The 20,936-nt window shown below is 50.4% G+C and overlaps 2 protein-coding genes across 2 annotated transcripts; both read right to left on the bottom strand.

Annotated features, from left to right (window-relative positions):
* Positions 1-5,205: 5,205 nt before the first annotated feature.
* Positions 5,206-14,150, bottom strand: RBFA (ribosome binding factor A). The gene is made up of 7 exons (XM_086472581.1): positions 14,035-14,150; positions 13,450-13,492; positions 12,626-12,802; positions 10,036-10,148; positions 8,800-8,884; positions 6,556-6,629; positions 5,206-5,937 (listed from the first exon to the last, which is right to left on the bottom strand). Exons 1-7 carry the CDS (start codon positions 14,148-14,150, stop codon positions 5,547-5,549), a joined length of 999 nt encoding a protein of 332 aa, XP_086328707.1. The 3' UTR covers positions 5,206-5,546.
* A 584-nt stretch (positions 14,151-14,734) lies between these two features.
* LOC104341240 (uncharacterized) lies at positions 14,735-18,901 on the bottom strand. The gene is made up of 5 exons (XM_009950270.2): positions 18,520-18,901; positions 17,405-17,576; positions 15,892-16,070; positions 15,272-15,368; positions 14,735-14,888 (listed from the first exon to the last, which is right to left on the bottom strand). Exons 1-5 carry the CDS (start codon positions 18,899-18,901, stop codon positions 14,735-14,737), a joined length of 984 nt encoding a protein of 327 aa, XP_009948572.2.
* Positions 18,902-20,936: the final 2,035 nt, after the last annotated feature.

Genomic DNA, 20,936 nt, shown 5'->3' with positions numbered 1-20,936 from the left:
GCAGCAGCCCCGCAGCCTGCCCCTCCTTGCACCCCGCCCCCCGCAGAGATGGGGGTCCCTCGCAAGACGGGAGCCAGACCCCATTCCCACCTGGGAACAGGGAGCTTCAGGGTAGTCACAGTTCCCAGGCACAGATGAAATCCGAGTACAGATAAGGTGAATAATTGCATCCAGCCTGGAGAACACTCCTGTGCATTTTCTGCAGGACATGGTACTTTCTTGCTTCTACCCCATGTCCTGGTTTGGGCTAAACCAGAACTAATTCTGGTTTAGTGCTTTAACTTTTCAGTCAAGTCTCCTCTAACTAACGGCACTCTCTGAAACAGCAGCACGTTTTTCCAGATGGTGACTGCTCCTAGCAGTGACACCCCTGATGGTTACAGTCAGTACCAAGGGATGGGATGCAGAGAGGCCCTGGCTTGGACTTGTTCTTGTAGCGACCAAGGTCACTGCTAAACCTTGTACCCCGTGTTGGGGTGCCGGGAGGGAAAAGGGTCACAAGCACAAAAAAGGTCGCCCCTGCAGGGAGGAGCGAACCGGACAGGTGACCCAAACCTGACCCACAGAGTGTTCCACCCCATAGACGTCATGGTCAGTGTAAAGCTGAGGGATCACGAGGGTCTCTCTCTTCTTCGATGGCCGACATCTGAGGAGGGCTCTGTCTGTCCTTCTGTTGTCGATCCCGATCCATGCATCCCTGAATCCAGGGCCTGAGTCCAACTCCTGCATCCCGTCCCTGTCTGCTGCCCAGTCCAGCCTGGGACTGCCCCAGTGCCAGCCCTGCAGCACCAGGGGTGACGTATTGCCATCAGGGTGGGGGGAGTTGGGTTCGGTATTGGTGTTGTATCTGTTTGTGTATATTTCATTATTTCCTTATTATTATCTTTTCTTTTACTGTTATTGTTTCATTAAAGCTGTTTTAGTTTTCTTTTCCAAACCATAAAGTCTCTCTCTCCCTTGTTCTCTTTCCTTTTCCCTTTTTTGAGAGGGGAAAGGTGTTAATAGAGAGCGTCTGTCACTTGTGAGTGACCGGCCCAGCCTCAAACCGTGACACCCCAAAACCCTCTGTAACACAACCGTTTCCTGGGCAGTGTTTCCTTTCTTCTGCAGCAAACCTCATTGCTTCTTGATGGTGGCTGAAGAGGGAAGCTGTGGAGTCCGGCGCGACAGCTGCAGTGACTGCTCCAGGAGGGGAGCAGGGCTGCAAAGGGAAGACAGCCCGTGTGGATCTTCTGTCGGGGCTTGCCCAGGTGTGCGGTGGCACACGGGTGCTTGGTGCAGCGTAACTGTATTTGTGTGTCTGCCCTGAGCTCCACCATCCACTTTCACACCCCAAGCTCTCACCAAGTGTCTTTCACTGTGTTTGAGGTCTTGCCCGGCGGCAGAGACCACGCGACATGAGTCAGCAGCAGTGATGAAGGATTTGACTCTCTTAATGAGGAGATGGTATCATATCACTGCTTGCTGGTTTGCTTTTGAATATTCATTGAAGCTATTCAGCATCTCTCTAAGGAGGCGCACACTCCCTAGGCTGTAATAACCAGGTGGAATCTACCAAGCAAAACCAGCACTGCCAGCAACAGGCAAACCCACATGCACGTCAGCTCTTCAAACCTGTTGTGCTGCCTAAGGAAAAAATATGTGAAGTAAGCACTTTGGCAGCCCTTTCATTATATATGAATTGTGAAACGTTAGATGAAGTTCTGCTTCCTCCCCAGAAAAATTGGCCATGGATGCAGCTATTTGGAGCCCATTAGCTGACAACCTCCATCTTTGTGTTTTGGGTGTAATCATTAAAGCCTGGCTTGATCGTTGCTCAGGACAGATGACACTGTCTCCAGCCAAGCACTCGGGGAAGGCAGATTTACTGTGTGAGCAGCACTTGCTCTGTGAATGAAGCTCCCGCACCTTCAATACACTTTCCTCATTGGTTTTTGCCTGTTTAAAAACCTCAGGCTAGCGCAAAAATGTCAGGCACTCCCTTTGGTGCTCAGTTCAGCATTCAAGAAGGTATGAGATTGCTCTAGCACAGCTGATCCTTTCTTTCCATCAGCCTTACAGATGAGAGACGTGATTTTCTTTCCGTACCGTGGGATTTATGCTGGATAGGTATTTTGTTCCTGTAGTTCCAGATATTTTCTAGCCGTAAGTTTGTAGTGGATGGGGATTTTTGTTATGTGTCCAGGTGTTCCCTGGAGCTCGGGAGTTGGTCAAGGACTGGGTTAGGCGCTTCTGCATGGTAGCATTTTTGTTTTGAATTGCCTGCTTCCTCTTTGGGAACACCATGCTCTAGAAAAGCCGCGTGTACTTAGCAAGTCTTGGCTCCTCATTTAGCAAGTAATTAAACACAGGCTGAATCTTAAGATGATCATTTATTTCAGTGTTACTAATTGTTCACAGTATAGGGCACGGAGCATCTCTCATAAAAAGGGAGACTGAGAGATATAGGATTGCTCAGCCTTGAGAAGAGGGCTCAGGGGGACTTCAGCAATGTTCATAAATACCTGGTAGGAGGTGAAGAGAAGACAGAGCCTGGCTCTTCTTAGTGCTGTCGAGTGACAGAAAAGGCAGCAGGCAGAAACTGAAACACAGGAAATTTTGTCTGAACGAAAGAAAACACTTTTCTACTGTGAGGGTGGTTGAACACTGGAGCAAGTTGCTGAGAGAGGTTTTGGAGTCTTCTTTGGAGATATTTGAAGTCCAGCTGGACATGGCCCTGGGCAACCTGCTGCAGCTGGCCTGGCTTTGAGCAGCAGGGTTGGATCACACAGTCCATGGAGGTCCCTCCCCTGCTCAACTGTTCTGTGATTTTGTGGCTGCCATTGTGGCTCGTCATCAGGCCAACAGGAGAAGAACCCAAGCTCTGTTGCACTGGGTTTTCTTTTGTCAGGAGACACCCTGTGTTCCCAGGAGAGACTTTTTGGTCTGATTGCAGCCAAAGGTGTATCAAGCTGCCTAGAGCCCAGCAGTAGCAGCTCCCCCTTCCTCACTGTTTGAAGCCTCTCCTCAGATCAGGTGATGATGTTCAATTACAAGTTTAGCAATGTCAATACAATGTCAATACAGTTAGCAAGGTCTTGTGGACCAAAGCAGGGGACTGCTGCAAAATCCTGGACCAAAGTTTTCCACTGAAGAAGTAAACAGTAGAAACAGAGAAGCCTCCTTCTCCCGAGACACACACCGGTGGAGACACTCAAAGACTTCTCAGTCTAGCACTGAAGCAAGCACCTAGCACCCTTGAAACCCCCATGTCAAAGAGAGTAAATACTGACTTCTGGCTTTAGTGTGGGAGCCAGGAACAGGCATATATGCAGTGCTTTGATTTGGGAAGCCACGAACACACCACCAATAACAAAAAGTTTGTAAATCTTGCGACTGCAGACAGATCAAAAAAAGGCTACAAATATTGCTTGAACCTGCAGAATAAAAACAATCATCACATGAAATGACGCCAGGTTGTCCCAGGTAAGCTGCTGAAAACTGTGACAGCCCATGGATCTCAGCTGCTGAACTTGGCTCCTTCACAAGACACCGCAGATCTCAACACACCAGCTGCAGCACCGCCATTTTACTGCACCCATTCCTATGGCTTCGTTTCCTCTCTCTTGCTTTTCTTACCTATTCCCTGGAGCCAGAGAGTAACTAACTGAAGGTAACTACAAGTGTTCTCCATTAGAATTTGCTTTCCAGGAAGTCCGAACAAAGCCCACCAGGTACGATGGACTACCTGAAGGATGTACTACCAAAAAAAGTCAGAATTACCGCAATAGACAAACATTCCTGCGTTTTTATTCTTACAGTTTGAAGTGTGATGCTTTGTTGGTTGGGTCTTTATGAGAATGACTGGTCTTTCACCACAGTAGATTTTAAAGTACAAACGAGTGCAGCACAGCAATGCGCCGTCAGCAGTGACCGAAAGCAAGAAAAACAGGCATGCAACTCATTATTCCCAATTAATGAAGATTTTCTTCTGGCTTGACAGGGCACATCCTATAGAGCTTTGAAATCTTTAAAACTAAACCTTTTTGTCTTCACTTGCAGAAGTTAGATATAGGACAAAATGGCAAAGCATCGAGCAATATACCCATTCCTTTCTCTTTGCTGAGCTTTCATTCTACAGTTCTTGGCTCTACATATGCAACCAAGTCTTCAGGGTAGATTGGCTTTCATGACAAATAAGTAACTCCTTGGACAGAAAATAAGATCTCAGCCAGAGGTGCATCTTGGTTTTCTAGTTTCCCTTCCATGATGCCAGTTTTGTCACTGGCTTTTCTGGAGACTGTTGCCCTCCTTGCGTTACACGTTCTGGAGAGGGTTAGTGAACTCCTCGCTGTCAGCCCATATCCTCTCCATTTTCTTACAAGCAATCAATCTGTAGAACATGCTTCGAGGGGATTCTTTAATAACGTACAGTGAAATTCAGTGTTCTTCCCTGACCTGAACTCCTCTCTTCAACCTAAAAACCCTTCAGATTATTTTTTATACCGTGGAGCTTACACTCACTGTCTTTTTGAAAAACCAGAGCAACGCACTGCAGCGCAACCTCCCCGGCATTGTCTGTCTTTACTTCCCCATTAACTAACGGAATTAAGTGTTCCTTACTTCTGGTAGAATTCCTTTTTACTACCTTGTCAATTATAACTCATTTTGAAGCTTCAGCCCTTCTGACTTTATACACTCATGCCATTATTTTTTACTTGTTTTGAGCCAGAAAGCTTTATTCTCATTTTTCTTATGATTGCCCACCCATTCCCAAATCTCAAACAGTTGCTGGGGCATTCTTCCCTGCTGCTGCTTCTCCACCTTTGAGTTTTTAATACATTTTTTCAGCCATGGTCAATGCTCTGCCCAGTTTTACCCAACAGATGAGCAGTTCTCCATTCTTTTCTGGTTACAGTTCCTCTTGCACAACTGTACATTTCTGAATATTAAAATAAATAAATTTATTTTTTCAGGGTTGTAACTTTATTGGCCATAAGTGCAGTAAGTTTCACCTTCTTGTGGAAAGAGTTCCCCCATGAGACTCAGTCCTCTAGAGAACACCCCGTCCTGGTCTGTGTGCGCTGAAGGCTGCTCTTTGAACGCCACTGTCATTATTTTGTTTTCCTCTTCCTTCCTGACCTTAGAATAACAGACACCATCACTTTATGGTTATTTTTATCCAGATGACTCAAAAAAAAAAAAAAAGAAGACATTTTACTTCCACATAGAAACCATAATTTTATTGCAAATAATCAACAGAACTGCAAAAAGTTCCAACTCAGTGTCGCACTGTGTGTATTTTGTTATTACAAAACCGCTCGCTGGTTAAAAGTCCTACAACTGCAGCAGCTCGAAAGCTGCTTAACAGAAGGTCGCAAACAACATTTTTGGTTTTCTCATCACATACCTTGTGCTAGCAAACCTCCCCACGCACGGCAAGCCTATCAGTTTGAAAGAGGAAGTGGTAAATGGGGGGTTGGGGGCAAAACTAACCTTTCGGTATCGATGGCCGACGGGCTTTTGCTGTTGGCAGCCTCCGTTTTAAAGGGAGTGGCTTTTTCGCCTCATTCCAGTTTAGCAGGAGGCTGACTTAGAGTTCTGCTATCACCCGCCTCCAATTCATTGACCTCATCCTGTAATTCATCCTCCAGCTCACAGCCCGAGCCCGACCCAGTGTTGTCATCCCAGTACTCAGCTTTGTATCTGTCCAGCAAGTATGTCTGTGGGGTAATGTCATCATCAGGAGGATTCCTTGTTTTTTTCTTATTCTTTTTCTTTTGAATCTTAGAAAGCTGCTGCTGCTGTTCTTCTGTCCAGGCAATGCTTTCTGTATCTCTTGACACTTTCAGTCTTTTGTAGTCCATTATCTGCTTATTCAGCAGTTCATGATCGATACCAAACAGGTTAGACCGCATCGGTGAATCTGCAGACTGAGTTCCCGAAGAGAGCAGTTTACTGTGGAAAGGAAAACAAATGCTGTGGGTTTTCTCCCTGTGTATATTTCAAGGGGCAACGCTAGTTGTGACAATTTGACTAAAACAGAAATAAATGGAGTTTTCAGTTTATTACTGCGCTGTGCTCAGCACTGTGCTCCCTATGCTAAGAAGGGACAGATACCACCATGTCCACGCACAGGCTCTGTATAAGCCTGTCAGCGTTGTCAACAGATTTAATGGGAGGAAGCCAACACCACAACTGCATTCCAGATGAAACGGCTTGTTTCTGGGAGAAGCTGTGCATAGGTAACTGTGAGCACCAGACCTGGGAGCCCCAAGGAAGTCAGACTTCTCCCAGCTCCCCCAAGAAGGGAGAAGCAGCAGCAGCCTGTGCCCAAAACACATCACACAGACCCCCGAATGACAGCATATGGCACCTTAAGCGGGACTTACTTCCACAAGACACAAACAGAGGAAGATGTTAGACGCCCTGTGGAAAAATCTGTCACAACAATGATTTCCCCCAAGAAGCTATTTCTGATTTGCACCTGACTTTGTCATGTCAAATAATACCAATTTAAGGTGGCCAACAGAGATGAAAACAGACACTTGTACAATTCTGATTCAAAAAACCCACCTAGAATCATCTTGAGATAATATTTCTTCTTCTTCTGGAGGTCCAAAATCAGCAATTGACAGCAACTCCTCAATCTGTAAATACAAGAAGACAATAGATATTAAAGGTCCTGTATTAAATTTACTTTCATCACACCTACTCAAGAAACAGACAAGTATCTAACAGAGATATTTTATTTTCTACATGTTTGGAATATTTAGCAAAACCATTTCAAAACAGCCTTTCCCTCCATCGACACAGAACTGCCTGTACTTCTTGCCTGGGAAGTTTGTGTCAAATGGCATAACTGATCCAGGGACTCCCACAAAGTCTTTTGCCTCACGGACATTCTGCACAGTTGGCTAGGGATTGTGGGACATACATCATTTTTGGTTTATTTGGTCTTACTTCAGTCTTGCAAATCCTTTTTCGTAACATTCTTACACTGAGATTTTTTTTTCACTTCTGCATTTCTGCAAGTTTGTGTTTCTATTACATGTAAATGTTGAGTTCCCAGCTCCCTTTTAACATGGCACCTACCCAGTAAGTGCCGCAAATTTAGTACATCCAGTGCTTATAGACTGTACCTAATTGTGAAAATTTTATCATCTCATTTGAAACTTTTATTCCTATTTTTCTTCACATTACTTCCCTTCTAGTTCAGCATATTATTCTGGGAGTCGAATTGGATGGTCCTTTCCTCTCTTCCAATACTCAAAAATCAGGCTTGATTATTTCAAGCCTTGTTATTTGAACCTCTGGATGACACGAATCCAATGATCCACAAAGTGTGAAAAGATATTCCAAGGGCTTCACAGTGCCTTCCACTGACAGAAGCTACACAAGGAGGGCTTTCACTGCCTTGTGTGGTTAACTTGCTTGGTGCCTATGCACTGAACTCAAAGGTAAGGTAGTCCAGGGGTTTTCTTCTTCAAAAAAGAGTGGACGTTTAGCAAAGTTGGAGAAATAGTGATTAATGGAACAGGTTCCTCAATAACAGACCTGAAAGGCAGGACCTGCAGGAGCAGATGTTTATCGCTCCATCTGGGTATGTTAACAACAGAGTAAGAGTAATAACAAAGTGCTTCCACAACCACTCGTTACTTGTCGTGTAGAACTTCTTGTGTTGATCAGGGGGAGCAAAATAACGAATATAAACAACTTTCAGAAGCGTTTAGAACACTTCTATTCTTGTGGGTTTGGTTGATGCTAATGCAGGTGAAAAATACTCACACTGTGGATCAGCAAATTGGCATGAAACTCAGAATCTTTCTGACCACAGGAAGTTCAAGCAGTTCACTGCATTTCTAGAGAGCCTGAAGTTCTTGTTACCCCTCCCAGCTCTGCTAATACACACTGCCTGAGCCCGTAAGTCACTAACAGTAATCGGCTGTAATAGTAACGCAGCTAAGGATAAAGCACTTCAGGGCACAGAAATGGGAACACGCTCTTTTCAGTTAACGTTCTTTCCATTCACATCAACAGCTGGAGAGGTTTTTCAGGACATTCCACTCGCTGGTGTCATCTTTCTCTTCTGGAAATCTCACTATCGAAGAGTTCTCTCTTCACAGCCCTAATGACAGAAAATTCCTAGAAAACACCATTATTCTAGCAATACTTCAACTAGTTAAAACTAGAACACCTTGACAGAAAAATGTGAAATAGTAAAGATAATTTTTTAAGTGGAAAAAAAAGTAGTTATGAGTGAGCTTACATCCTCCGTTCAAAGATCTGCACTACCCTAGAAACGTTTCAACAATTTGCAGATGGAAAAAGATTGGGGTTAAAAAAAAAAAAATTAGATTCAACAGAATTTTAAAAACACAGAACATTCAAAATGCGGAAGACAGCTCCTCAGAGCTCATTTGTATAATCATGTACACCAGGCAACAGACAACTGCCTACTCTGTATTATTCCTTAAAATTGTAATTTCACTTTTTAGGATTCCCTTATTGGCTTAACGATCCGGCATACAAGCTTCTCTGCAAACACTACTTCGGAAATTTTAGTAGCAGCATCAAAAGAAGTTCATGAGGCAATAGCCACAGGGATTCTTTTACATTGTATAGAAGCACCAGCCTTGCTCAAGATTCTTTGCCAAAATGCTTTGGAACATGAAGAGGAAAGGGTATAGGCAAAGACTGATATTTAATGAGATGGAACTGAATGACCAGCTCTCGCTGTATTCCTAAGCACTATGGTAGGCCAAGGGACCATGGTTGCACATCAGGGTATTTGCACATTGAGTCAAAGATTACAATTACCTCTTTCACAGCTGCAGCTTCTTTGTCTTTGATAAATATTATCGGGGGTACATTTCCTACAATCTGCTGACTCTTCAGAAGATACCTGGCAAAAATACAGCAGTCACCAGTATGACTAACAGTACAGCACCTCCAGGACAGATAAAAGATGTTAAATTAATTCCAGCAGTACTGCAAATTTAAGGATATGGTTTGCAAAACTTGCAGTCTGATGGGTATCCATTCAGGTTACTGCTGAGCCATACATCGCTCAGAACCCCAACTCTGAATGTGCGACATACAAAAACTACCAGCTGCACATCCCGTTGAGATTTGCCTCCTATATGCACAGGCGGGCGCAGGTCTTGCCCCACTTCACTTGGCTTCCTCATCCCCACTGTAGGGCTATGAGCAGCGGGGGAATAGAGCCCCCACAGCAGGGCAAGACAACAGGTCCTACATGCCAGCTGCAGGAAGGACGGACAGGGCTCCCCTCGTCTCCTTCCCAGCCAGCAACACTCCTGCTCAAAGAGTGGAAGCTGTTGGGAGTAGAAGCAAGCACTGTGCTGGAGCAGGAATTACAGAGCCTAGGGAAATGGGGGGAAAGCAAACGGCTCTACGAGTCTGTTTCAATGTCACCTTCCCCATGGGCTGAAGTCCTGATCCTCCAACAGACTGGCTGGATAGCAGAGGGTAAGCCAAGGGAAGAGGGAGAGACAAAAACCTCTATGATATCCTGAAAACTCAGTGGACTCTCTGCCAAAAATGGGTAAATGCATCACAATAGACAGCAGCATCCCGCCATTTCTTTTTTTAGTATCAGTATTGTGAAGAATTTCTGTACTATCAGTCCTCCCTTCTGGAGGTCCAAATTGTCCCTAGCGATCGGAATGGCCCAGAGAATCTGCAAGGAGATACTGCTGGTAACTGCCAGTCCTCTTGTGCAGCGTCCTATTCCGGCCTGCTCTGGGCAGAGCACGCCCAGCCCACCGCCGCTAGCACGACCAAGTGACACGTCACCCGGGCTCCTCTTTCCTTCTGCTCAGCCCAGGCCAACCCTCGGAAAGCGCCGAAGCCAAACAAGCCAGCTGTGCTCCAGCAGGAGGCTCAGCACAGGAGATGCTCTGGCTCCAAATATCTAAAATCCTAACGCATCCTGACAGGTCAGACACAGGTTGTTAGAAATACTTCAGAAATGGTGCCAGTACATGGCTGTGAATTCACGAGGGGGTCTCACTGTTTACCCCACCGCAGTACCGTATACGGGGAGCGCTCCTCTGCAGCACGCCTTCCACGTAACTTTCTTTCTCCGCAGTAGCAGCAGGATTCCAGTACACACGACACGCTGAAAAGTTTGATGCCAGGGACACCTGCAAAGGGACAGATGTTTCTTTAAAATTATATACACACACACACTTCATCATCAGCGAAGTCTCTAATTCATGATTAAGCACAGAATGACCGAAACTGGATATGTAAATTCTTAGCAGAATCTCTTCTTCCATCTCTCCTCTCAAGAACCATAATTACATGGTGCCTTCACAGAGGTAGAGTCTAACACCAAATCAGATTTACATTCAGCACCTGAAAGGACTTCTTCTATGTAGGCAAGGCACTGCCTGATCTCCCCTTCAACTGAAATCAAGTGCAGAAGCCTGCCAACACCTCTGCGTTACTGACAGTGCCACGTTTAGTCAAGACAAAGATGCCACCGTCACAAATAGTCCAGAACGACGACTTACAGCGCTGCTCTGGAACAGAGTTGAAAGCCTAAGTTTCCACCAAAGAAGGACCTGTGACACTGCCTGGTTTGTTGTCACTCAGAGTCTGTCACTGACAGAAAAGAGGACGCCCTCCACACCACAGTAACGTCAGAGTCTTCTCTCCAGCTCTAAACCCTGCTGGGAACCTCCAGCGCCCGAACCTCTGGCTCGCTAGCAGATAATACCCTTGGCGGTCAGGCACTGCAAACGCGTGGTGTGCAGGGGCCGAAGCACACGTGAGACAGACTGGCAATCCTCACAAGAGCAAACTTCTGAAAGATGAACTGGATTCTAAAAGATCTCTGCTACTGCCCTTCAGCGCATCTAGCAGCGTCTGACCGAGCAGGTTCTTCCTACGAGAGCACACTCAGCAAACTTCTAATACCCGTCTGCCCCGGCCAAAGGAAGGAGCCGAGCAAGGGGGAGGAGAGAGCATCAATGACCCGTTGGAAGGCACAGTTCAGCAGCCACCCAGTCCAGAAACCAACTCTTCACACAAACAGGGGTCTACATACATCAGTGGGAAAAGGCAGCTCCATCGGAGTATTCCCGGGAGGGAAAACGGCACCACAGCCTGCTGTCGGCAGCGCTGCTCTCTCCTAGGGCAGAACCAACTGTCCCCAAAAACCGAAGGAGATACTGATTTTTTCCACCACCAAATAACTCCTCCCTCAGGAAACCCACTGTGATCGTTAACCAGCTGTTTCTACCGCAGGACCAACCCTCCTCATCTCCCACGCTGAGTCCAACGTAAGCCCATGGACAACCCTATATCTAACACACGCCATTTCTTCGTCATCACATGGGTAGTGTTATCAAGTGGGTAAAAGCTTGATGGCTCAGCCTGAAGCATGATTCTTGTCTGTATTGCTATTATGTAATTTTGACTTTTGATACCGAAAAAACCAAATTCTGATGGATTGCAGAAAGCCTACTGGGGTGTTTCCTTTGATAATGGAAGTAACACTGTCAGACCAGAATGAGCTCAAGAGGAAAGCAGGACCGAGCCTCCGCCACGTCCCAGCGCAGCGCAGACTCTAAGCACTGCGCAGTTACAATACAGACTGCACTGTATTTGGAAGAAGGCTCCCTCCGTTTTTTTGTTTACAGCAGTATCTCTTGAAAGTGCTGTGGCTTGCCTACACCAGCCTGTGTTCTTACGTGCCAACACGCCATCCGAGTTGGACAAGCAACCCTCAAAGCCCTAGAGAGAGCGAACTCCTGTATGGAGGACACTGCACGTACAGAGCTAAAGATCCAGCTTGCCCGTGTCGTTTTACTCACGTGCCCAAAGACAGAAGGAATTCAGCCGGCAAGAACATCCGTTTCAGCCATAAACGACAAACCCCTTGTCAGAGAGGGAGCTATGAGGTACAGGTTTCTTCCCACGCTCCTAACAAAGCGAAGCCCATCAAGCTTTTATGCCAAACATTGGCACCATTTAATCTCAACAAAACAGCAAGCGTAGAAGAAAAAAAACCACAGACTGAGAATGTGGAGACTGACTTAGTTCCTGAATCAGAGCTTTAACATCCCTTTCAAACCCATGAATTATGCCAACACTAGCTAAAATTAGGTACCAATTCCAATTCTTTCTGGAACCTTCCTTGCCAATGCCATTTTCTTAGCCTTGCCTTTTTTTGGAACTAAGCTCATGCCCCACACTTAGGTCTTCTGCCTGTTAAGGATGCTGGTGAGGGACACAAGGAGGTGTTAACTCCCACACAGCTGCATAAAGGCTCTTGGAAAGATACACCCGAGTCAGTAAAACCTCCTGAAAGCACAAGGCAAATAGTACATGTGCCTGTAACAGAAAAAACCAGTCGTACCAGCAGAATCACCATTTAGTGGGCCTAAGCTGCAGTTGTGCTACAGCAGCAAAGGTCTGCTAAGCCGGGTACAACAGCGGCAAAGCTCTCCTGCTGTGCGAGGTGAACCCAGAGCCCCGTCTCACCGCACCCTGCCACGCCACAAGCGATGCAGTAAAGCTCCTCCTGCCCAGATCACAGCCCAGGGGAGCTCCTCTGGCGTGCCGCGCTGACCTCAAGGCGCAGCCCAACACAGGCTGTAGCTTTGGCACTTGCCTTGCAGATTTCCAGCTTGAGGTCATAAAGCTCTTGGTTAACTTCACAGGTAGCCATCATCTCTGTCACAGCTTTATGAAGAAGACCATTCAAGACTCTGCAGCGTATGTTATCTTCTTTTCTAGTTTTCATCCAGTCTTCTTTCCTTACCGAGGCCAACTTGGCTGGTTTATACATCTTAAAAAAACCCAAACAAACAATGTATTAATCAGTAGTTACAAACTTGTATTAGGCAATTATATACAGCTTTGTGCACCCTACTAAGTATGCTGTTAGAATGCCATTACTGCAGCTGTGATGATTTATTTATATAGGTCTTATGTGCCAAGTGTTTCAACGAAGAATATTTCTGATCACAAAATCTTTGACCTTCATGTATTACAGTCAAAGTTTCTTAGTTTCTTTATTATTTTGTAGCAAGTTCTACAGCTCAATAAATTCATTTTCTAAAATACAGCCTGCGTTAACTGAAAAGCATTGCTTGTTTGAAAAACAAACATAAAACCTTCTTTTCCATAAAAGTGAAACTAAGCTGGTATAGAGGAGTTTTAATCTGGATCAGTTCTCTGCTCTGGGCTCAAGAGTGTGCGAGAGAGGGTCGGTGCTGGCGCGGATGAGAGATCAGCACAGAAGAGGAAACAGCCACGGGGAGCCAAATGGTTTCTGTCAACAGCAGCCCCAGCATGTCATAGGGAAAGTGGAGAATTCACCAAATTCTGCTATTTCTCCACCAGAACAAGCTCTTCCCAAAGTCAGACACAACGGCAGGAGCACAAGCTTGCTCCTCCCGGCACAAACACAGCACCTTAAAAGCCTGCACTTACCGCTGCAGATCCCAGGGTAGGGCTGTCGTACCAAAACTTCTTTCTTTGGGAAAAACGAAAGGAAATCAGCTTTATCCTTCAGCAGCTCAGCGGAACAACGCGTCCCCCGTGTCACCGAACCGCCCCACGCGCTTCAGGCCGGGGGGGCGGTGCGGGGCGCAGCGCTGCCTCCCCCGCGGCTGCGCCCGGGCGGGGAGCGGGGGCAGGACGGCCCCAGGGGTCTTTCGGCATCGGAGTCACTCGGCGCGACGCTGGGGCACCGTCACCAGAGCCCCCGGGCGCTGCGGGGCGACTCGGAGCGGGCGGCTCTCCCCCGCGCTGCCGGGACACGGGAGCGCCCCACAACCCCCCCCCCCCCCCCTCCGCCCCCCCCCAACCCCCCGCCCCAGCTTCACCCCGCGCCCACAAACCGCGGCGGGGGCGCAGGCCGGGCACGGTCCCGCCTGCCCACCCCGGCGGAGGCAGGGCAGGCCCGGCAGCCCGCCTCACCCCGCGGCCCGGCCCGGCCCGGCCCGGCCCGGCGGGAGGGCCCGCTGTCCGCCAGCCCCCCGGCCCGGCCCGGCCCGGCCCGGCCCCCGCACCCACTTGTGTTTGCGGAGCATTTTCCCCAGCAGGTTCCTGGAGCCGCCCAGGGCGGCGGAGCAGCGCAGCGCCCGGCACCACCGCGGCACGGCCGCAGCCGCCGCCCGGCCGCCCCACATGCTGTCGCACCGGCACGGCCCGCGGCTCCCCGCTGCGGCGGCGGCGGCGGCAGCTCCCCCTGGCGGCGCGGCGGCCGGCGGCACCCGCGAGGGGCCGTGCCCAGGCTCTGCCGCTCGGGCGAGGGAGTGCGCGACGCTGGCAGCGGGCGGGAGCCCCGAGGCTGCCCCGGGCCCTGCAGGCCCTGCCCCAGCCCCGAGGCTGCCCCGGGCCCTGCAGGCCCTGCCCCAGCCCCGCGGCGCTGCCGGGGACGGCCGGGCCGACACCCGGGCTGCGGGGCCGTGTCGGGCGCCGGTGGCACCGGGAGACGACTAAAACATCCTTCCAGTCGGAGGATGGGCAGCCCGAAGAGGTGCGAGCGAAATAAATCACACCGACCCAAGTCTCCAGGCTCTTGAGTTTTTCATTGAAGTTCGTGACAAAATACTGCAGTTTCCCACCAGAATCACTTTTGGTTAAAGAAACCCCCACATTATGTGTTTTAGCTGTGTAACGCTCGCGGGACAGTTACATGAAGAGTGATGGAACCACCGTTTCCTCACACCAGGACAAACGCCAGTGGCAGCACCATTAAATGCAGGCGGCTTCACAGTGACACTTCGTTAGGGACAGGCAGACCTGCGAGAGCCGCCTGGATGCTCTCAGTCATGTTTTCCATCATAACGCGGCGTGTCTTTTTGGTGGCACTCCCAATGTGAGGGGTTACTATAACGTTCCTCAGCTTTAACAAAGGGTGATCCCTGGGAAAGGAAGAGAAATACTGAGCTAGTCACTCGCAGAGCATTTATCTGTTATTTCGTCACCTGAAGGGAGCGGGGGAAACATTTAAACCAATTATAACTAAAAATAAAACCTAATTGCATGACCCAAGCATACTCAGAGGAGTTCAGACTGCTGCCTACCTGGTGGGGGTTTTTACGCAACAAATCCCCCAAAGGAGTCAGCGTGACTTTTGCTTGGCTAGGACAGAAAGATCGGTGGCGGCGTTTCAGTAGGACCCGTGCAGACATACCACGTACCCCTACTAACAAAGCGATGTAACCCCTCACATGCTCACAAACTTGCACTGAGTTTGAACCACACACATACGCTCATTTATATTTAACTGAGAGACATGTCTGACCTCGGCAAAGGCTCGGGGTGCGTCACATCCAGAGCTGCTGCCTTAATGACTCCGTTCTGAAGGGCTTCCACCAAGGCATCCTGATCCACGACCAGACCTGGGGAACAGCAAGGAGGACGCTCTCACTCCCAGAGCTCTTGCCCTCTCACCCCGGCTCTGGGCACGGCAGCGGGGCGAACGGCAGGGCCAGCCCCGCTCAGAGAGCAGAAGCGGCCGCAGGGCGTGCGGAGGCGGGAGGGGGAAGCCTGCCTGCGGGCGTCAGGGGTGGGCAGCTGGAGACTGTCAACGGCCGGACGCAGAGGCACGGTGCCAGGCTTCAGTGGGCTGCGCCACCCTGACGGGTGGCAGCAGCAACGCTGCACCAAGCAAATGAAAAGCTGAAGTAGGGGATCATACAAACGGACGTGGGCTCCAAACGAACGTTTGAGAGACCTACTTGCTCATAATTACGGAAGTGCTTGAATGTTTCGCTGCGATACGACCACGGACATCTAAATAATCTACTAATCGGAGGATTTACTGAAAATTTTGGAGCGACAGACTCTATATTTAGGTTGGGGTTTCCCAGGACTTTTCATGCCAGCAAACCATAATGCAGTTTCATTTATTCTGCACCCTACCTCTGCTGATGTTAATGAGAGTAGCCGTGGGTTTCATCAGCTCCAGCTCCCTCTTCCCAATCAGTTTGTGTGTCTGTGGAGTCAGGGTCACAGACAGCAACACAAAATCTGACTGCTGGAGCAAATCATCGATCTTCTTACAGTAAACAGCTCCAACGGCACTTTCTTGTTCCTTGTTTCTGAGGGGAAAAACCTAAAATTAAACTCCAATAGTAAGCAACAAGAAAAAAGCTCAAATCACCATTACAGAAAAGGTTTCTTAATTGTTTTCTTCGCTCCACAGCGCAGACCAGTTAGCCAGTTATCTGACTGAAACTCAGTAAAGGAACATGCTAAGCTGTTTCCCACAGTACCAAGTGTGCCATACACAAATGTGCAGTACTACACCTGTTGGGATGGAGAGTAAGAAACGAGTATCATGTAAATGCCCTGAATGAATAATAAAATAAACGCATTTGTGTCACAGATGCTGAGTGCAGTGGGAATTCTTTTCCAGCCCGAAAGCCAGACTGATGTTTGACATGAATTCCTTCCCCTGTGAAAAGTAACTCGTCTGAAAATTACTGAGGAAACCCACGAGACAAGGCTGGGGTTAAATCTTCAGCAACTCGTGTCGGCAGCAGCCTGCTCGCTCTGTGCGTCAGTGCTGGCTCACTGAAACCGCGCTGCAGGACATAGCAGGACAAGGCTGGGGCACGTACTGCCCAGCTCCCAGCGGATTCCCACAAAAGAAAGGGATGGGATTGGATGGGACGGGCCCCTGGGAGTCACGGCACACGTGGAGGTCACAGCGTCCAGAAGGCAGCAAACGGGATGGCAAGTCCGGCTCTTCATCGCCAGCTGGCTCTGAAAGGGCGAGATGTCTCTGCCTGCGACCCTGCCTCGCCTGAGCCACAGGAGTTACGTCCTCCCAGACTGTTCCTCCTTTCCTCAGCCTATTGCAATGTCACCGAGATGACAGAAAGGCCCAGGGAGCCCCAACTGATGGGGAGACCAGTGAGATGTATCTCTCCCATTCCTTCCTGACTGGGTTTCTGTACAAACTGGGAAATCAATGACCATCTTGAAGCAAGTGTGTGTACTTTGCCACTTAAAGAGCCAATAATAAGACAGTGACTTATTGTCATGGCCCTGAGGACACCACCAGCCCTGGCCAACCCTGTCTGGCCCCTCAGGGCTCCCCCACTTCCCGGGACCCCCAGCAGCTCCCCCTGGGGCCATCAGCCCCTGCCCCAGTGAAGATGTAGCAGGGCTGGTCTCCAGCTCCCCTCAGCCCCGACCTGGCCTCCACCCGCCTTATCACCATGAACTCGCCTGACAATTTGGACTTTTGGGTGAAGCTGGCCACGAACCGTGGCCTCGCTGCTGCCTGGCACAATGTTGAACAACAGCAGTGCAGCAAGCACATCGTCCTAGCCTGACGCAGAGAGAAGAGGAGATCAGTTTGACCGTGAAAGGTACATTTAAAAGCAGTGACAAAATAGAATTTTTGTGGAGCTGCAACCAGCCTTACCTCTGATTCCTGTTGTGGTACAAAATCATCATTTCAAAGGCTCTGGCTCTCTGGGCCACTTTGTAGCCAATGGTGCCCATTCCCACGATGCCCAGAGTTGCCCCAGAAACCTCAGCCCCCAGCCAGTCAGCGGGGAAGTACTGTGTGTCAGGGGAGACCGCAATCTGATAGCCTTGGAGGAGGGAAAAGAAGGAAACGGGTCATGCAAGGGATGTCCAGGCATCTGGTCACTTTTTTTCCACTTCTTAATCACAAGACGAGGCAGAAGCACAGGAGCAGTAACATCACGTTATTGTGTTTCTGCGCAAGAAGTGGCTGATGCTGCACGGTCAACATGACATCTGACAGGGACTGCTTGCCTAGGATGGAAACACATCCAGCCCCTCTTTGGCAGACAGGGAAGGGAAGGCCAAAGCAGCGGCCCCCCTTCAATGTACACCACACGCCTGCCCACCATCTCTCTCTGCCTGCAGCACAGACTACTGCACTGCTGAAATGCACCTCGGCAACCACACAGCTTCTTACACGTGGGGGCTCACCAGCAGGGCCACGGATGTCACCTATGCTGTGAACACTGAGCGGTGCAACTGATGAATCAGTGGTGGTATCATCAGGACTTTCAGCAAGGCCAAAATGCGATTCCCAGCTACCCTGCAGATACACCAAAGCTGGCAGGGAAAAGAAACCGAGCGCGTGGTGGACAGATTTCTGGACAGCTTGTTCATAATGACTCAGATACATGTCGGCTTGGCAAGGACAGGTTTCAAGCCTCCTTGAAAACACCTCCTTTTAATCCCCTTTTATTGAAACATAAAAAGCACGACTGCGGTGAACAAGCACAACGAGTTAGTGGCTAAGGGCTGAGGGAGAAGAGGCCTGAATTTAGTGCTGTCTGAAGAAGGAACGCATCCACCTTGCCGATATGCCCGTTTGGAAATGGTATGCACTGCGTGCCAGTTGTCAACAGGACAGGTTTGTCTTGACTCTTCCCTCATCCCTGTATTTTCCTGTATTTCTACTTTCAAGCTTACCTTTGCATCAGCACACACTTCCCAACCACATGTCTTGGAGAGCCACCTTTTCTATGAAAAGACTAAGACCATTTCAGTTATTACCTTCCACAAGTCTCCTGGAAGATGCCAACATCAAAGCCATCGCGAAGTCCGCAGTGTCGGTGGAAACAGCAAATGGAGTGTTGGACACTTTCACACCATAGCTGAAGATGAGGTTCAGGTCCAAGTGATCTATTCCCACTCCGGAGACTGCAACTATCTTCAAATTAGGCAAGCTCTGGAGCAGCTCTTCATTGATAACTGGTTTATGATACCACATATAAATAGCTCTGATCTTTTTGCTGAGAAGTTTCTTGTTTTCAAGGTATTCTTTCATGGTGATGAGATGAAAATGTTTCTCCAGAAATTCAACATGATCTTCATATACTCCATGCTTCCCTCCTACACAGTCAATTAGCACGTAAGGCAGTTCCTGACCCTCCATGCCCTACAAAAGCAATGAGAAACCAAAAGGACATGTCGTTAAGTGGCCCATTATACTTTTTTAAAAAAACAGGGCCTGACTGGCTCCATGACATGCTGTTTTCCCACCTGATGGCAGAGTTGGCTAAAGATACCACTCCCACAGGCAGAACTTTTCCACTGTTCTTGCTGTGCTATTCAGAAGGACGTTCAAATTTTATATCGCCTCGTTAATAAGACCAGAAAACATTGGTTTTGGCACACCAGCTATGCGACCACTTAAAAGAGCTACCAGATGTCACTCCTGCTCCGTATTCAATATTCAAAGGCCAAAGTCTTGATAGTTGAAGAATGAGGCCAGGTGAGCAGAAGGGAACCTTTTAGCCCCCAAGTTCTGCCACCTATATTACGGAATTAGCGTTAACGAGATTACTTCAGAGGAAATCCCGTTTCATAGAACAGAGCCATAATTTGTCAATGATGAACTTCGGAGTCATCAGTTAGAGCTTAAGTTTACCCTTTTCCCCTCGGTCTCCGCTGGTCTCTTCACAGCTCTCTACTCCGCCGACTCTGGAAGGAACGAAGTCCATCACCCCAGCCCCGCACACGGGACCCCCTGCCGCCCCCCGCCGCCGGAGGGACCGACGGGGCCCGGGCCCGACACCGGCCGCCGCCCGCTCGTCCCGGCGGACACCGGCAGCGTCCCCAGCTCCGGGGCCGCTCCCGCACCGGCGCCCCCAGCTCCTCCTGCCCCACGTCCCGCCCGCGGTGTAACGGGGGTCCCCCGGGCTGCAGGCGAGGCCGCAGGCGGGACCGACAGTAGGAAGGAGCCGGACCGGCGGCCCCGGACATGGACCGGCCCCGAGGGACGGCGGGGAACTGCGCCATCCCGGTCCCGGTCCCGGTCCCGGTCCCAGCCGGGTCGGGCCGCCGGGCGGGGCGCAGAGACCCCGGCAGACCCCGTGCCCCGCGCGCCCGCTCCTACCGACGGCACCTCCCACCGCGGCGGCGGGCCGAGGCGCCGAAGACCCCCCGGGGGGGACGGCGGGCTGCCGCGGCCGGTGCTCGGGGCCCGGGGGTCCCGCCGCGCCGCACGCAGCACTCACCCACCCGCCAGCCCGCGGACGTGCCTCTGCGGGCCAGGCCGGGGCCCGCCCCGTCCCGCCCCGCCCCGCGCGGCCTCCGCGCCAGCGGCCCCGGCCCCGGCCCCGGCCCCGGCCCCGGCCGGCCCCGCCGCCCGCCCTCGGCCCCGGCCCCGGCCCCGGCCCCGCCGCCCGCCCGCCCTCAGAGGCGCTTCCGCGGGCCGGCGGTTGGGTGAACGGGGAGGAGCAGAGGTGCCAGGGCGGCGGGGAGTACCCCAAACCCCGCCGGGGGCCGGGAGGGAGCAGCGGGTGTTCACAAAGAGGGGTGTTCTTTTAAAAAATGTGTTTCTGCGCCGTTAGTAATTTCCAGATCGTGGGGAGCTTCGCCTCAAGCGGCCTGCTCTTTCCTTACCGGCTTTGGGTACCCACCGTGGTGTGGTCTGGTCTCTCTGCTGGTCACTGCACTGTTTGCACGTCTCTGTGCCAAGAAGAGCCGTCTCTGACCGGCAGACGCCAGCGACAGGTCTCATGGCGCGTGTGAAGGTCTCTTCCAACCCAAACAATTCTAACCCACCCTCGAAACCTCTCTTCAAGAGCGATAAGCGACGGGGCAGGCCCAGGTGCTCAGTCACTGCGGCTGTTCCCTGGCCGCGGGCAGCCCTGCTCCCGCCCCAGCTGACAAACCTGTGAGCGTGTTCCCGACAAGGTTACTTGGACTGTAAATCTCCGGCGATGGAGGCCACCAAGCGCAGCTCCAGCGCTCTGCTCGCTCAGCCTGCGCTAGAGCCACCCGCTGCGCCGTGCGGGCGGTTGGCACCCGCTGGAGAGGTGCGTGGCTGCTGTGGTGGGAACGGCTCCGGAGCCGGGGAGCGTGGCTGCTGCGGGCACCGGGCACCCCACCCGCCACGCTGCGTTGTAATCCGCCATCGCACGCTGCTGTGTCTCTCCAGGCTACTGCAGCAGAGTGGATTGCAA

This window comes from Leptosomus discolor, chromosome 13 (assembly GCF_034619465.1).
Source record: "Leptosomus discolor isolate bLepDis1 chromosome 13, bLepDis1.hap2, whole genome shotgun sequence".
NCBI classification, from domain to species: domain Eukaryota; kingdom Metazoa; phylum Chordata; class Aves; order Leptosomiformes; family Leptosomidae; genus Leptosomus; species Leptosomus discolor.
This window is presented reverse-complemented; position numbering and strand designations above follow the sequence as displayed.

Excerpts from the sequence above, each read along its gene's own strand:
- RBFA (XM_086472581.1), bottom strand. The coding sequence starts at position 14,150 with ATGTGGGGCGGCCGGGCGGCGGCTGCGGCCGTGCCGCGGTGGTGCCGG. Across the intron at positions 10,149-12,625 it reads TCAAGCTGGAAATCTGCAAG|GTGTCCCTGGCATCAAACTT; the intron begins GCAAGTGCCAAA and ends GTCCCTTTGCAG. Across the intron at positions 6,630-8,799 it reads AAGCTGCAGCTGTGAAAGAG|ATTGAGGAGTTGCTGTCAAT; the intron begins GTAATTGTAATC and ends TTGTATTTACAG.
- LOC104341240 (XM_009950270.2), bottom strand. The coding sequence starts at position 18,901 with ATGGAGGGTCAGGAACTGCCTTACGTGCTAATTGACTGTGTAGGAGGG. Across the intron at positions 17,577-18,519 it reads TTCCAGGAGACTTGTGGAAG|GCTATCAGATTGCGGTCTCC; the intron begins GTAATAACTGAA and ends CCCTCCTCCAAG. Across the intron at positions 14,889-15,271 it reads CACCCCGAGCCTTTGCCGAG|GGATCACCCTTTGTTAAAGC; the intron begins GTCAGACATGTC and ends TTCCTTTCCCAG.